We start from the raw sequence: 16,602 nt of genomic DNA on the forward strand, positions 1-16,602 counted from the left end.
GTTCATCAGTACCATTTTTTTTTTTTAGATTCCATATATATGTGTTAGTATACGGTATTTGTTTTCCTCTTTCTGACTTACTTCACTCTGTATGACAGACTCTAGGTCCATCTACCTCACTACAAATAACTCAGTTTCTTTTTATGGCTGAGTAATATTCCATTGTACATACGTGCCACATCTTCTTTATCCATTCATCTGTTGATGGACACGTAGGTTGCTTCCATGTCCTGGCTATTGTAAATAGAGCTGCAATGAACACTGTGGTACATGACTCTTTTTGAATTATGGTTTTCTCAGGGCATATGCCCAGTAGTGGGATTGCTGGATCACATGGTATTTCTATTTTTAGTGTTTTAAGGAACCTCCATACTGTTCTCCGTAGTGGTTGTATCAATCTACATTCCCACCAACGGTGCAAGAGTGTTCCCTTTTCTCCACACCCTTTCCAGCATTTATTGTTCGTAGATTTTTTTGGTGATGGCCATTCTGACTGGTGTGAGGTGATACCTCACTGTAGTTGTGATTTGCATTTCTCTAGTGATTAGTGATGCTGAGCATCCTTTCACGTGTTTGTTGGCCGTCTGTGTATCTTCTTTCCACCAGATTTTCAAATGGCTGATATTTGCTTGTCATCTCCAGCGAACTCAAATGTCATCTCCTTAGTGGGGCCTTTCCTGGCCACCTAAATAGCTCCCCAGTAATTCCCACTCATATCACCCCATTTTGTTTTTTCTATAGTATGTATCATCATCTGGTATATTTTCTTATTTGATTTTTTTTGTTGGTCAATCTCCCCACTAGACTGTACACTTGATGAGAGGAAGGAAGGACTCATCAGTCCTGTTCTAAGCAACATCCCCAGTTTCTGGAATAGTGTCTGGTCTGGCACCTAGTAGATGCTCAATAAATAATGTGGAAGGAAGGAAAGAAGGAAGGAAGGAAGGGAGAGAGGGAGAGAGGGAGGGAGGGAGGGAGAGAGGGAGGGGAGGGAAGGAGGGAGGATGGATCGATACAGAGGCCAGCTGAGAATCCATTCCAGCAAATTTTGCCCATATCACAGCTCTGCCTACATTGGATCCTCCCAGGAACCAGGACAATTCCTCTTTTCTCAAAGGGCTGCCCCAGGAGCCTCCCAGCCTGCCCTAGCCCTGGCTCTAGCCTCCTCCACGCACCTGGGGGAAGGTCTGTTCCAGCGTGATGATGTTGGTGAGACTGTTCTTAGCAGCCAGCAGCCTGGAGCCAACGTGGAAATGATGCTCCTCCACCATCAAGGCAAATGTGCTCTCGGCTCCACCCTCAGAGTATCGTAGCTGGGCCAGAAGAAAAGCAAGTCAGATCTCCTCATCCAAGTCTCTGACGGAACACTGAGGAAGATGCTGGCTCTGTAAGCAAGCTCGGCCTCCCACAGCCCCGGACCCGAAAGACGCACAGCTCCCTGGATGGGACAAACTCTGATGACGGGAGGGTCCTGAACCTCAGTTTAGACCACCAGGTGTGGCCATGACAACAATCTCCCTGTGCCCTTCATGCTGTTAACACTGACTTGTAGATAGCTACCAGCCTGGGGCGGGCAGGCAAGAATTCTAGTTGTATTACCATTGTGAACAGCAGGGGGCAGTCTACTGCAGAGGACAACACACAAGCATTGCATTAAACAGACCAGGGCCCCAATTCGGGCTCTAGCAGGTATGGAATGAATGACCTCTAGCTAGTTCCATAACCACCTTCACTTTCTTATCACATAAATTGGGATAATGATACCTACCTTATTAATGAGTTGATATGAAAACTATATGAAATAATGTGCTAACTTCCAGGCTGGCTGAATAGCAGAATCACTTAGGGCACCTGCCGAAAATATAGATTCTGGGCCCCCACCCAAGACCTATAAAAACAGAGCCTCTGGAAACTGGGTCAAGAACTGGTATTCTTAAGAGCTCTCCAGAAGCATCTTTAATTTAGTGACGCCCCTGTCAAAAACGTTCAACCTGAATCATGTCTCACACAAACAATCTGACAAATTCAAATGGAAGATTTTTGCAAAACAACTTCCTGAACACTGCAAAGTCGTCAATGCAGGAGTTCTTTTAAAAACTTAACTATAGCGTATTTACAATATTGTGTTAGTTTCAGGTATACAGCTTCCGATTCTTTTCCATTATAGGTTATTACAAGATACTGAATACAGTTCCCTGTGCTACACAGTAAATCCTTGTGCAATGCAGGAGTTCTTCTTTAATGTGGTTAATGACAATGAAATGCTTAGGGGCAAGTATATCAATATCAGCAACTTACTTTGAAATGCATCAAAAATTAAGAAGGATGGAGAACTATGTGATAAAGTAGAGCAAAATATGAATGAAAAAATCCTAGGTGATGGGTACGTGGGTGTTCACTATAAAATTGTTTTAATTTTTCAGTGTCTGAAAAGTGTAATAATAAAATGTAGGCGGTGGGAAGAGAATTTCTAGATCAGGGGTCAGTCTTTGAGCCAAATTTGGCCCACTGCCTGATTTTGTAAATAAAGTTTTATTGGAACACGACCATGCCCATTTATTTACATACTGTCTATCGCTGCTCTTTTGTTACAATGGTAGTAGTTGCGACAGAGAGGGTATTGGGTGTAAAGGCTAAAATGTTTATTATCTGGCCCTTTACAGTAAAAGTTTGCAGACCTCTGTTCTAGATTAAGAAACTAAAGAGATTTCGGATTAAGAAACTGAATTTCTAGATTAAGAAACTGAATACCCTGGATGATCCTGATCTGCATTCTGGATTTAAAACAAACAAAACAAAACCGCTCGAAAGAACATTATTGCAAAAGAATGACTGTGACAACTGGGAAATTTTATGATGAACCATATATTCGATAATGGTATTATGTCACATGTTAAATTTCCTGAATTTTGTAATTCTGTTGTGTTATACAAGAAAATACCCTTGTTATAGGAAATACTCCCGGCAGTATTTAGGAGTAAAGAGATGCCTCCAGAAACAATATTAACTCACAATAATACAGAAAATATGTGTACGAATATACAAATGTATATAACATATGTAAGTATAAATAGAAAGATGTGGTAAGATATTAACACTTGGTGATATAAGATAAATACCAGGGATGTATGTACAACAGGATGGCTACAGTTAACCCTGCTGGATGGTACATTTGAAAGTGGTTAAGAGAAGAGAAAGGTACAAATGAACCAATTTACAAAACAGAAACAGAGTCACAGATGCAGAAAACAAGCTTATGATTACCAAGGAGGAAAGGGGGGGAGGGATAAATTGAGAGATTGGGATTGATATATACACGTATATAAAATAGATAACTAATAGGGATCTACTGTAGAGCACAGGGAACTCTACTCAATGCTCTGTAATGACCTACATGGGAACAGAATCTAAAAAAGAGTGGATATATGTATACGTACAACTGATTCACTTTGCTGTACAGCCGAAAGTAACACAGCATTGTAAATCAACTATACTCCAATAAAACTTAATTTAAAAAAGAGAGAGAGGAGATTCTAGGAGTTCTCATCACAAGGAAGTAATTTTTTTTTCCTTTTCTTTTTCTGTATCTCTATGAGATGATGGATGTCGACTAAACTTACTGTAGTTATTTCACAACAGATGTAAGTCAGATCAGTATGCTGTACATGTTAAAGTTATACGGTGCTGTATGTCAATTACATCTCAATAAAGCGGGGGAAAAAACCGATCGGTAAATATCCACTGTCCTACAATAACTTTTCTATAGGTTGGAAATTATTCAAAATAAAGATTAGGGGAAAACTAAGAGGTTCCCCAAATGATGGTGCAGTGAAATCTGGGGAGCACTGAGATTCTGTGTGATGTGTGGGTACAGGGCCTGGCACACAGTAGGTGCTCTGTAAACAAAGGCAGCCTGGCCCAGGGCAGGGAGGGCTTTTAACAAAACTGGGTGGCTGGTGGGATAATGAAGTGACCAGCTGGTGATTGTAATCACTCACTCATTTACACATCCTGTCATTCATTCATTCATTCATTCATTCATTCACTACACGCACCTACTACGTACTGGGCCCTGTGCCAGGTGCTGGGCGCACCTTCCAGGATCTCCTGATCTGGAGAAGAGGGGCAGACAGAAATAAACAATGGCAGCAACACGGAGGGAGGGGGAATCGTGGGCCTCATGGGTCCTCCTGTCTTCCCCCAGGACCTCCAGATGCTACACACAGGGCAGATGCATGAGTGCGGGAGATGCTGGGGGTTTCAGGTAAAAATGGGATTTGTGGACAAGGGCACGAAGACACGCAAAGACCCGTGGGAAGGCAGACGGGACACCTGGGAGGTGATGCTGGCTCAGCTCAAAGGCTGCGTCATCTGATCCAGCGACCGGGAGCGTGCCAGGCCGGGTGAGGTGGCACCAGGCACCAGGCGGGCAAAGCCTCCCCTGGCTCCTAAGGGTCTCGTGGGCCCGGCTGGGGGCCGCAGGGGCTATAGCCCAGGAATGTAAACCTGGGCCTGTTTGGGAAAGCTGGAGCCAGGGGTTTCCGAGAGTCGCCCACGGGGGCCTGTGCAGCCGGCAGACAGATGTGGATGTGTTAACACTCTCCACACCCGCCTCGGGCAGGGCATCTGGAACCAGTTAGGAGCTCAAGGGAGGCGGGGACACAGTTACCTTGGCTGAGGCTGAGGCTCTGCTGGGGCAGCAGCCTAGGAGGATGGGGAGGTGATGCCGGCCTGAGAGCCGCAGCTCTTTGCTGGAAAGAAAGAGGATGTGAGAGGTCTGGCTTGAGGGCACCCTGTCCAGGGCCTCCAGGGCCGGGTCAGGACCAAGCCAACCTCCCCAGCAGAGGGGTGGAGACTCAGGAACACAGCAGCAGAATAGCCGTTAAAGGGCTATTCACACGCCCCGAGGCCTGAGGGCCATGGGTTGTAATGGTCGGGGCTGCAGCCTGCTCCCAGGCGACCTGAGTTTGAATCCCAGCTTGGCCTCTGCCTGGTCCTGGGCAGGGACATTGGGCAAGTCCCTCAGTTTCCCCTTCAGCACAGGGGCTGGGTGGTACCGGGAGGCACGTCTTCTGGAGACCCACTGATGGGCCCCCTCGGGCTTGGCCAGTGGAGGCTCAGCAGAGTAGACGGTGGGATTTAAACCCGGGCTCCCTCCCAGCAGCCCTGTGCACACAGCACCCCTTCCTTGCCTCTTCAGGCTGGGGTGTTCATGGCTCCCGACTGCTGCCAGCCCTGGGGGCTGTCCTGGCCTGGTGGTGCCTCTACACCAGGGTGTCTCAACCTCAGCGCAGCTGACACCTTGGGCCACACGATTCAGTGTCGTGGGCTGACCTGTGCGTTACAGGAGTCTGGCAGCACCTCTGGCCCCCGCCCGCTAGGAGCCAGTAGCATCCCATGCAGAGTCGTAACAACCAGACATTTCCCCAGACATTGCCAAACACTCCTGGGTGGGCACACTCGCCCCCAGGTGAGAACCACTGGCCACCTGACTCCATCTGACTGTAAGACCCCCGACCCCGGCACCCAGTAGGTCCCTGGATTGAAGAGCCGTAATAGTTACTAATATGTACCCGAGGCCTGGGATGCATTTAGTTTGTGAGACCAAGAACTCCTCATCCATGCCCTGCCCCCAGAGGTCAAAGATATTTTATCAGCTGTGTGACCTTGGGTAAGTCACTTGGCCTCTCTGAGCCTCCCTTGTCACACCTGTGCAGTGGGGCTGTAGGTCAGGAGTGCTCAGCTGTGGTCTCCCTCACTCATTCCTCTCCTCTCAGGGCCCCCAGAGTGTAAAGAACCCCTCACCTGAGCGCCCGGTTCTGGCCACGGATGTTGAAGACCAGGCAGGCTTGAGAATCACAGGTCAGCTGCAGGGAAGAACTCATCTCCTCCTCTGTCCAGAGCTCCCAGAACATGAGCTGAAGAGGGATGTGGGGGAAGGCTGTGAGGTGTGGGGAGGGTAGGGGCCTGAGGACCCTCACAGGCCAGGCCATGCTCCACAGCCCCAGCATGTCCCTGTCCCCCCCAGCCCGGCGTGGCAGACGCCCATCAGGCCTGGCCCCATCTAACAACCTCTTGGACGGTGAGGACCCTTGGGCAGGGCCTGGACTGGCTCCCTTACTGCAGCCCAGGTTGCCTACTGTGGGCCCCCAGTGCAGACCTGCGCCCCTGACGTCGGCAAAGAATGACCTCCCCACAGGTCTTCCATCACCCGGTCCTGAGGCCAGGAAAAGGGGATTCAGATGAAGTCAGGGGAGAAGGGAGCTCGGGCTGCTCCGTTGTGGGTTACAGTGACACAGACCCTCTTTGTGAACAGTGACATCCTGGCCCTCCAGGACTCCTCCCACAGGAGAGTGCAGTGAGGGGCAGGGGGATTGCTGGATAGTCCAAAACAGGAGGCTGGAAAAGAGGCTTTGATGCGTGCGCTCTGTGACTCGTGGGGGAGTGGGAGGGCCCAGCCAAGCAAGGTGAGTTCACACCAAATGACAGTGGCTGGGACACGGCGCCATGCAGTGGGGCCACAGCACATTTCCTTTCTCAGAGGTTGTTGGCGGCGAGCATCTCAGGGAAGGGCCCCGTACCAAGCCTGAGTCCCTATTTTGATGTCTACTTGTTCTGTGACCTTGGGCAGGTCACCTAGGCGCTCATGTGTGACCCAGAGATGATGATGATTATACTTACCACCATCACCGTCACCACCAGAGCAGCAAAAGCTTCTAAAGCATCTGCTCCAGCCACACACCGTCCCAGGTGCATTACTGGTATTCCTCGCTCCATCCTCACAACCCCCACATTATCAATACAATTATTATCCCCATTTCACAGATGAGGAGATGGAGGGCACAGAGAGGTTAAGGAATTTGCCCAAGGCCACACAGCCAGCAAAAGGCAGAGCTGGGACTGACCTCCGGAGACGGCATTCCGTAACAACTGTGCCGCTCTGCCTCTCGCTGGGGTGTCAGGTGATGAGTCAATGCATATAAAACCCTTAGAATGGTGCCGGGCACGCAGTAGGCGCTCTACAAATGGAAGCTGAGCTTTGATTTTGATTAAAAAGTGGAAGGGCGGAAAGGACACAGCATCAGGAACTGGAACACAGAGATGCAGGGGGCCAGTCCACACCAGCCCCACAGCTGGGAATACAGAGGTCACTCAGTAGACACTGGTTACAATTATTACTATTATTAATAAAGCCTTTACAAACTGTAAAGTGCTGGAGAGACACAAGGCAAGAGCATCCCGGTCAATCGTGCACACAGTGGTCCTCTGTTCCCGGGAACAGGATGGGAGTTGACAGAATTAGGAGGGAGCCTGCCCCTGCCCAGGCTGGCCACCCACTCCTCACCTGGCTGGCGAAGGGCAGGCCCAGCCTCCGGAGAGCGGGCGCCGTGTGGCTGACATTCACCACCAGCTCCAGAGGGCCGTTCACCGGCCAGGCCACCAGGGCTGCCACGTCCACGCTGATCCCACCATCCCCACTTTGGAGGACCACACGGGCCTGGGTCTGGGTCTCTAAAGGCAGAGAATGGCAAAGGCTGCTAGAGACTGGGGTTCACCTCCCTTCCCAGTTTAGGGTCGCACCCTGAGGATACCAGTGGGATTGACCCTGGGCAAGTGTTTCACCTCTCTGAGTCCCAGTGACATCATCTGTCAGGAGGTGTCCCCCAGTCTAGGCCTGGCCAGTTCCTTCTCTCACTGGAGTCGCTGCTGATAGGACAACTCCTCCGAGAAGCCCCCCATGACTGCCCATCTAAAGTACCTCCCAGCGCTTCCTGCTCTCTCCCCTGCCAGAAGGTCAGCTCCATGATGGGAGGGCCTTTAGTCTGTTTCATTCCCTGCTATAACCCCAGCACTTAGCACAGCCCCAGCCAGACACATCATAGGTGTCCGGTACTTGTTGAGGGAATGAACAAACCAATGATGCGTCTCTTCAGGGTCAATCAAATATCAAATCAATATCAAATAATACTGACCTGCAGCTTGCCTGGCCCAGGCTGGAGGGTCTCTGTCCCCTCCCACCCCACAGGGGCATCTCTTCCAGTCCCCTGCCTCCCGCTGGGCTGCCCCTCATCTTCGCAGCAGGTAAAAACTCTCCAGAAAAGGAGAGTCCAGGATCTGGCCCAGCCCTGTCACCTGCCACTTGGGCCTAGCAGGGTGGGTGGCCCTCTCTGGCAGACACAGACAAGCCTGGCAGCTCTGAGCCTCAATCTCCTCACCTATAAAGTGGGCACAGCCCACCCACCTTGAGGGACATTGCCAAGATCAACTGAGATACCACATCTGCGAACACCTGTGCATGGGGCACATAGTAGGTCTCAGGAAGGGGTCGTTTCCTTCCTTCGTTATGCAATGTTCAACCACGTGCACCTACTATGTGTGTGGGGGGGCATGAGGAATGAGGGGACACACAGTGAAGGGGACCAAGTCCTCTTGCCCGGGGAGGTTCCAGATTGTGGGAAGTCACCAAGAATGCTGATGCCAGGCAGGAAACGCCCCCTGAGGGACTGGGACGGCAGTGGGTGGGGGGTGAGAGGTCACCCTGGCTGGAGGCCAGCACACCAGGCCTCCTGGCCCCGGGCAACTGGAGTGTGGAAATTATCCCTGGGACGACTGTCCTATTACTTTCCCCCCACACCCCCTACAAACCCTTCCTCAGAGCAGTCTGTGAGGTCAGCGCACACCGAGACAGTCGCCTGTCCGATCCAGGCCCCCGCCCACCCCACCGGATGCTGAGAGCTGAGGATGGAAGAGTTTGAGACCAGAAGAAGATGACCCAAGGGACTCGGGGACACACAGGGATCCTGATCTCCACAATCTACACAGGGGTCAGAGGGTGGCTCTGGAGTCATACCACCTGGATTCATCGTTAACCAGCTGTGTAGCCCGGAACAAGTGACTCGACCTCTCTGTACTTCTGTTCCTCCCTTGCAGAACGGGGATGGTGTTACTAACCCCTCTCTCATATGTTCACACATTCACTCAACAGATGATTAATTGAACACCTACTATCTGTCACTCTGCAAACAAACATCATCCCCGTCCTTGTGGAGTGTACATTCTAGTGTGGGGTGAGTGGAAGACAGGCAATGAGAAATAAAGATATTTAAAAAGTAAGTTACACAGTATGTTTGAATGACAAAGCCAGGGAGAGGGATGGGGAGAGCTGGAGAGAGGTGGGGGTGCAAATAAATAGGGGGAGCAGGCAAGGCTTCACTGAGGAGACGACATTTGAGAAATACCCACAGGAGGTGAGAGAGTGACTGTGGGGAAGAGCATTCTGGGCAGAGGGAAACAGCCTGTACAAAGGTCCTGAGGCAGAAGCAAGCCTCATGCGCTGGAGGAATATCAAGGAGTGGAATGAGCAGGGGCCAGGAGAGAGGTCAGAGGTTACGGTCTGGCTCCTGAGGGCCTGAAGGCCCCACTGGGGGCTTCAACTTTCCCTTGGTGTGCATGGGATGGCTGAGCAGATTCCCTTAGCTCCTGTGTATTGAGGACTTGCCTGGTATGTATGCAGTAAGCATTCCATCAATGGTGGCTCTTATCACTGTCATCTTCCCTTCCTCCTCCAATATGGGTTAAACTGTTTCCCCCTAAAAATTATGTTGAAGTCCTAAGTCCCTGACCTGTGAATGCGACCTTATTTGGAAATAGGGTCTCTGAAGGGGTAATCAAGCCAAGATGAGGTGCTAGATTAGGATGGGCCCTCATCCGATGACTGGCATCCTCATAAAAAGAAGAGAAGAGGCAGAGACACAGGGGCAGAGATTGCAGTGCTGCAGCCACAAGCCCAGGAACACCTGGGGCCACCAGGAGCTAGAAGAGGCAAGGAAGGATCTTCCCCTGAAGACTTTGGAAGGAGCATGGCCCTGACAACACCTGATTTCTGACTTCTGGCCTCCAGAACTGCGGGAGAATAAACTTCTGTTGTTTTAAGCCACCCAGTTTATGGTACGTTGCTTTGGCAGCCCTGGGAAGTGAACAGACGCTCCCTTAGGAGTGCGGCTCCAAGGCCAAGGGTGTCCTGGTTAGTCCTGGAGCTCAGGGTCAACTGGGCCTTAGGCTGGCGGGCAGTCCCCACATGGGGGAAGCCAGCTCTCATCCATGGGCAGTGCCTGGTGGCCTTACCGCGTGTCTGCAGCTCGGCGCTGATGCGGGCCTCTGCTGGGAACCCCGCCTGCCATAGGGCCTGGCTGTCGTGCTCACTCCAGCCAGAAAGCTCCAGGCGCCCATCGCGGTGATGGCAGCTCACAGAGTAGTTCAGAGACGTGGCCCCTGCCGAGACGCGTCCCGAATTCTCAAAGCCAGAGTCACTGTCGTGAACGTCCACGGAGACCTGGAATGACACCCAGGAGATGCTGGACCACCCTGCACAGAGAGCATCAGCCCAGCCCAGCTGGCACCAGCTCCTACAAACCCTGGGGTTTTGTACCACCCATGCCCATGCCGCTGGGATGGGAAGAACCAGGACCCCTTCAAGGAAGCAGGTTGGAGGAACAACTGGGTTACACGTGGCCAACTACACGTGTGCTGTTTTGCTGGTGGCGAGGGGCTCTGCCTGCTGAGGAGTGACTGCTACCAGGTACAGCGTTCCCATCTGTGGCGATGAAAACATTCTGAATTAGAGAGTAGTCGCACACGTTTATGAATGTACTAAATGCCCCTGAATTGTACACTTTAAAATAGTTCAAATGGTCAATACATATTTTGCCACAATAAAAAAGTTAACAATAAAACTTTTAAAAATTTTTTCAAAAAGTTAAAAATATACACCTTGGCCCTCAAAGGCCTTTGAGTTCGCAACCTCCCCACCATATGTACGTAAGTTAATCACTGGAGCCACGACAGCACAGCAGCCATCACTGGCCGAACACGCAGTGCGTGGCAACAGGTGGCGAGGCCCCTCACTGCTCTATGTCACCCACTCTATAAAGTGGGAAGTGTCACTCCATCATTCAACGATGCTGACTGAGCACCTACTACACGCTGGGCCCTGTTAAACCCAGGGATACTGTCATGCACACGACAGACAGAAATGTCTGACCCCGTGGAGCTTAAACACCAGCAGTGGGAGACAGACCAGGACAAGGTCAAAGGCGTCACCTGTCAAACAATGGGAAGATGATGGAAAAGAGGAAGCTGGGAAGAGGCTAGGAAGGGTATGAAATAAGAAGAAAGATGTAGATATAGATGTCTCTGCCCCGGTTCCTGCTAATATTTGGTCTTTGACCCCAGTCCTGACACAGAGCCCCTGTACCCTTGTAAATTCTTGAGTGAGGGGGGTGACAGGAGCATCTGACATGGAGCTCCTAAGTCCCTTAGAATTTCCTGGGTGATAGGAGAGTCTTTTGTGCTAATGAGGTGACTCTTGGGGGGCTTCTGGGTGGAGGCTGGTCAATCCAGGTTGACTTCAAGGGTTTGACTACACGACTGGAAGGATGGACGAGGTGCCATTTGCCGAGATGGGGAGACGGGGAGGGGCAGGTCAGGGGTGTTGGCCTGTCTGGTTTGGAACAGTCAAGTCGGAGGTGCCTGCCAGGCATCTGAGTGGAGATACAGCAGGCAGGTGGGTCTACGGGTCTGGGGTTCAGTGGAGGGAGAAATGGGGGACATGGCAGTGCAGAGATGGCACTGGTGTGAGACTGGATGAGCCCACGAAGGGAGTGTGTGTGGAAAACGGGGAAAGAGGGCTGAGGACAAGCGCCAGGTCTGCTGGGAGCGCGGGGAGCTCTGGAGGAGGAGAGTGTGTAACAGCCCCGGGGCACATGGCTGGGCAAGGAAAATGAGTATTAGCATCCCCAATTTCCAGATGAGGAGACTGAGGCTCAGAGGGAGGTCCGAACCTTGTTCTACCATCCCCTTGTCTCCGAGGTATTTCCAGAAAGGTTTGTTGAATGAATGAATGAATGAATGATTTCCACTATCACTGGTACTTGCTGAGGCTGACCTGCAGGCCCAGCTTGTCCTCCACCCACAGCGTCTGCAGTGTGGGGATGTTGTGCTGGAACGTGTAGTCTAGGGAGAAGTGCTCTGGCCACCTAGTGAAGGTCAGCTCCTTGGACACCTGTCAGGGTGGATGACCGTGGGACTGGGGCCATTGGGCTGGGCCATCCCCACAGCCCCCAGTCCCCCAAGGTCCTGTCAGCAGAGCCCCCACCTGTCTGCCATCCACTCCAACCCGCAGGGTGTGTCTGTAGCTGGGCCCGAGCCTCTCGGTGGTCAGGTCCAGCAGGATGTGGGCTGGGAGGGCCAAGGGCTGAAGCAGGTTGTGTGTGAGCAGCAAGTTCACCTCCTGCTGGGTCTACAATAGAGCAAGAGAAACCAAGACTCGTGTGAGATATCACGAAGAGATATTTGTACACCCGTGTTCATAGCAGCACTCGTAACAATAGCCAAAGGGTGGAAGCAACCCAAGTGTCCACTGATGAATAAATGCATCAGCAAAATCTGGTCCATCCACCCAAAGCTATGCTGTTCAGCCTTAAAAAGGAAGGAAAGCAATAGAGCTCGGGGGAGGGGAAAATGAGGAGTTATTGTTTAGTGGGTATAGAGTTTCAGTTTTGCTAGATGAAAAGGGTTCTGGAGATGGATGGTGGTGATGTTTGCACAAAAATGTGAACATACTTAATACCGCTGAACTGTGTACTAAAAAGCGGTTAAGGTGGTAAATTCTGTTATGCATATTACACCACAATAAAAACACGTATGTGATTAATAAAATTAAATAAAATAAAATAAAATTTTATTAAATAAAATAAAAACACGTATGTGATTAATAAAATTATACACAATAAGAAACCGGACACTGTCCAAGTGCTAATGGATAGGATAGATAGATGAATTGTGATAGAGGCACACCATGGAATACTATACAGCAGTGAAAAAGGATAATCAACACAGAGTGGGTGAATCTCACAAACATAATGTCGAACAAAACAAGGCAGATGCAAAAGGGAGCACGCTGTGTGCTTCCATGAACATGACATTAAAGAAGTCGTATGAATGGTGGCTCCTGGGGAGTTAGGAAGGGGAAAGGACAGCTGAGGGACTTCTCCTTGGAAGCCTCATTCCTCTACTCGTGGACCTTGATGCTCTCATGTGCCAGGGTCCTCTTTGGAGCTCCGCGGGTATCCAAATGCTTCTCCTCGGGCCTCGGGGGCACGTGGCCTCAGCACCCCTTCCCAGGCCACCCTGGGTACCCCACCCATCCACACCCTCACCTCGGTGGTATTGAGAATGAACAGCCCCCGTAGTGTGTTGGCATCCATGGTGACCAGCACCTGGGCGTCCACAGCCACGGAGTTCACCATGATGTAGCCAGAGCCATCCACTCGACCCGGGACCCCCAGGGCCTGGAGGGGTTTAAGGAGATGGAAGCAGGGCTTCTTAACTAGGGTGGGGTCCCAAGTGGGCATCAGGGAGGGGTGCTATAATCCCCCTTGAACTGACCACAAAATGGGGCATGTGCCCATGAAAGTCTCTACAGGAGTGGGCTTGTGACTTTGATCAGGTTCCCAGAGTGCCCAAGGTCCCCACATCGGTAGCCCTGCACAGTTCAACGAGCTTCCCCCACCCCCTTCCACCTCCCCAAACTACGAGGATCGCATCTTTATACCCAAGAGAACCACATCCTGTGAAACCAACTGGCCAAGAGTCTTCCAACCACTGGCAGCTGCGAACGTGCATCTCCCCACCTCTCCTCCCCGATCCCCTCCGCCTTCCCAGGCGCACAGAACTCAAACACCTGCTCCCAAGAGTCAGACGGGAGCCTGTCCAGGAAGCAGCCTGCAAGGCTGGCCCACGTGGGCAACTCTCTCTGCTGCTCCCGCAAGCACATCCCAGAGCACATCGGCAGTGTGGTTTCGTCTAATCCTGAGAGAGGAGGAGGCCTTTGCACCCCGTTTATGATGATGAAACTGAAGCCCAGGGAGGAACAGTGATTTGCTCAAGGTCACCAGAGACGGGGCAGAATTGCCATTCAGAGTCTGGCGCTTCCCGGCCTCAAAGGCAGCCTTCCCAGCACCCAGGTCGGCTGCCCAACTCTCCCTGTCTGACACAGCGTTCGACTCTGGTAACCCTTCCCTCCTCTTGGAGTCCTTTCCTCCCCAGCCTTCTCCCTTGGCGTTTCTCCTCCTCTTGGCCTGTTCTTCTTGGTACCCTTGGCCACTTCCTTCTCATCCCTCCAGCTCTGCAGCCTGAGCGCTTAGTCTCCACCTACCCCACAGCCATGTCAGCCAGTCTGTGGCTTTAAATGTGACCACCTAGAGGTGGAGCCCTCCAGTCCAGACCACAGCCGACCTCCCGACTCGAGAGCTGCCCCCAACATCTCCACTTGAGCGTTTAAGAGCCCTGTCAAATTTAACACATCCAAAATAGGCCTGGAGTTGGTGACACCACTTCCCCAACCCTCCTCCTCCATCCACCATTCTCCCCACTCGGAGAACAGCAGCCCCAGACCTCTCATCATGTATGACAAAAGCACAGTCGCCATCCACTCCCCTCTTTTTCTCACACCCACATGCAATTTCTATCCAGTCCTCTGTGATGGATCCTGAATCCAAGTGTGCTCCCACCCCATGGGCTTTTTATAAAACAGGAGTCAGCAAACAATGGCCCACAGGCCACATCCAGCCCACTGCCTGTTGTAAATAAAGCTTTATTGGAACACAGACATGCCCACATAGTGCATATTGTCTATGGAGCTTTGTACTACAAGAGCAGCACCGAGCAGTTACAACAGCAGCTGAACGGCCTGCAAAGCCAAAGGTATTTACTATATGAACTTTTATAGAGATGGGTTGCTGACCCCAGTCCTAGAGAATGCCCTTCCCTCTCCAGCCCTGCCTCAGGGCCTTTGCACTGGCCATACTTAGAATATCCTTTCCCCAGACACAAAACAATGCTACTCCCTCCTCTCCTTCAAGTCTGTGCTCAAACGTCATCCTGTCTTTGGGGCCAATCTTGACCGACTATAAAATTGCAATATCTGCCCTGCTTTTTACGCCCCCCTTTCCCACTTTCTCTCTCCCCTTAGCCCTCACCACTGTGTGATACACTCCACAGTTCAGTGATTTATTCTGGGGGTTGCCAGTCTGCCCCAGGCAGGCATTCATATCTGCTTTGTTTATGGGTGTATGTCCAGGGCACAGAGGAGCTCCTCAATAAGTATCTGAGGAGTCCATCCCTCCAGGGTTCACCCGATCTCTCTGGTTTGGGCAGTGGTCAAAAAGGAGGCCCGTCCTGTCCCCTGGAGACTCTGGTGCCCACCCCTCCTGCTCACCCCTGGCACACCTACCTGCAGGGCCTCGCAGGAGCTCTCGGACAGCACCCGCCATTGCAGCCCGGGGTCCAGCTGCAGCTCGCCGCTGCCCCAAAGCTCGCAGGCCCCCGCGTGCAGCTCCAGGCCCAGCTGGTGTGCGGCCTCCCACCCAAGCTGGACGGTCAGCGAGGTCTCTGGGGGAATGGAGTGCAGTGAAAGCAGCGTGTGCCTCATCTTCGCTCGAAGTGTGGCCTCGGATGGGTGCAGGGCCACCGCCAAGGTCAGGGAGGCAGTCTGGCCGGCCGCTGCGAGGACCCCTGAAGCTTCCGCTTCCCTACCTGAGGCCTGCAGGGAGCCACTGAGCTGCAGCCCTGCTGGGAGGCCCAGGCCCTGCAGGACCGCAGAGAGCGGGGTCGGAAGGTGGTCCCACATCAGGAGTGACCCTGATTCTCCATCTTCTACCCTCTTACCCCTCCAGCCCTGCCTACCAACTCGTGGCCCTCCCCCATTACGGTAACGACAAACTGCGGCAGCAATCGTAACTGCGGCAGCAATCGTAATACACAACAATTGTCCATCGTAGAACACTCAGTACGTGCACAGCCTCAGGCTGAGTAACTCACAAGAATGTTCTCTCTTCACCCTATCTGATGGCTCTGAAATGGGTAGGTAATAGCCCCATATCACAGACGGGAAAACTGAAGCTCAAAGAGGCGAAGTCATTGTCCAGGGTCGTATAGCTAGTAAGTAGCAGAGCCAAGGTTTGAACCTGATCTGTCTTCAGTCTGTGCTTCAGACTGGGGCTGGTTCAATTTAAATTAAAAGAAAGTAAAAGAAAGAATTCAGGTTCTTCTATAGCACTAGTGAATCCATTTTAAGCTACACATGGCTGGCAGCTCCTGTCCTGGATATCAAATAATGAAACATTTCCATCATCATAGGAAGTTCTAGTGGGCAGACTGCTTTATCCCGTGATGCACGACTGTCTCATGGCCCAATCCTGTGTTGACCTGATTAACACTGACAGAGCGTCCGTGGGCACCCAGCCCTATGCTCAGGGATGCCGAGTGGACCAGACCCTGTCTCTGTGCCCAGGAAGCTCCGTCAGGAGACAGGGGAGTGACCTGTCCCACTGAGACGAGGGCACCAGTCCTCTCTGCTGACCCAGACTCCAGCGTCAGGGATTCCCCTCCCCCAAACATCACAGAACAATTCTCAGACCATCTCTCAGCTCAGATAAAACCCAGCCTGTGGTTTTTAACAGGTTATGAAACCAAGATGTGACTGTTCCCCACTGTCAGCTGAGGACAGCTTCCCTCATTCCCTTCCTGCCCTCAGAATTTTAC

The 16,602-nt window shown here is 51.7% G+C and overlaps 1 protein-coding gene across 1 annotated transcript in view; it reads right to left on the reverse strand.

Annotated features, from left to right (window-relative positions):
* Positions 1 to 16,602, reverse strand: part of LOC116740470 — a 176,760-nt gene that overhangs the window by 54,982 nt on the left and 105,176 nt on the right. The window contains exons 42-46 of the mRNA XM_032606118.1: positions 10,126 to 10,333; positions 7,346 to 7,512; positions 5,806 to 5,918; positions 4,670 to 4,751; positions 1,176 to 1,313 (exon numbers count right to left, since the gene is read on the reverse strand). Of these exons, the coding sequence (XP_032462009.1) occupies positions 1,176 to 1,313; positions 4,670 to 4,751; positions 5,806 to 5,918; positions 7,346 to 7,512; positions 10,126 to 10,333 (708 nt within the window). The remainder of the gene's footprint in view (positions 1 to 1,175; positions 1,314 to 4,669; positions 4,752 to 5,805; positions 5,919 to 7,345; positions 7,513 to 10,125; positions 10,334 to 16,602) is intronic.

Source organism: Phocoena sinus, chromosome 15 (assembly GCF_008692025.1).
Source record: "Phocoena sinus isolate mPhoSin1 chromosome 15, mPhoSin1.pri, whole genome shotgun sequence".
NCBI classification, from domain to species: domain Eukaryota; kingdom Metazoa; phylum Chordata; class Mammalia; order Artiodactyla; family Phocoenidae; genus Phocoena; species Phocoena sinus.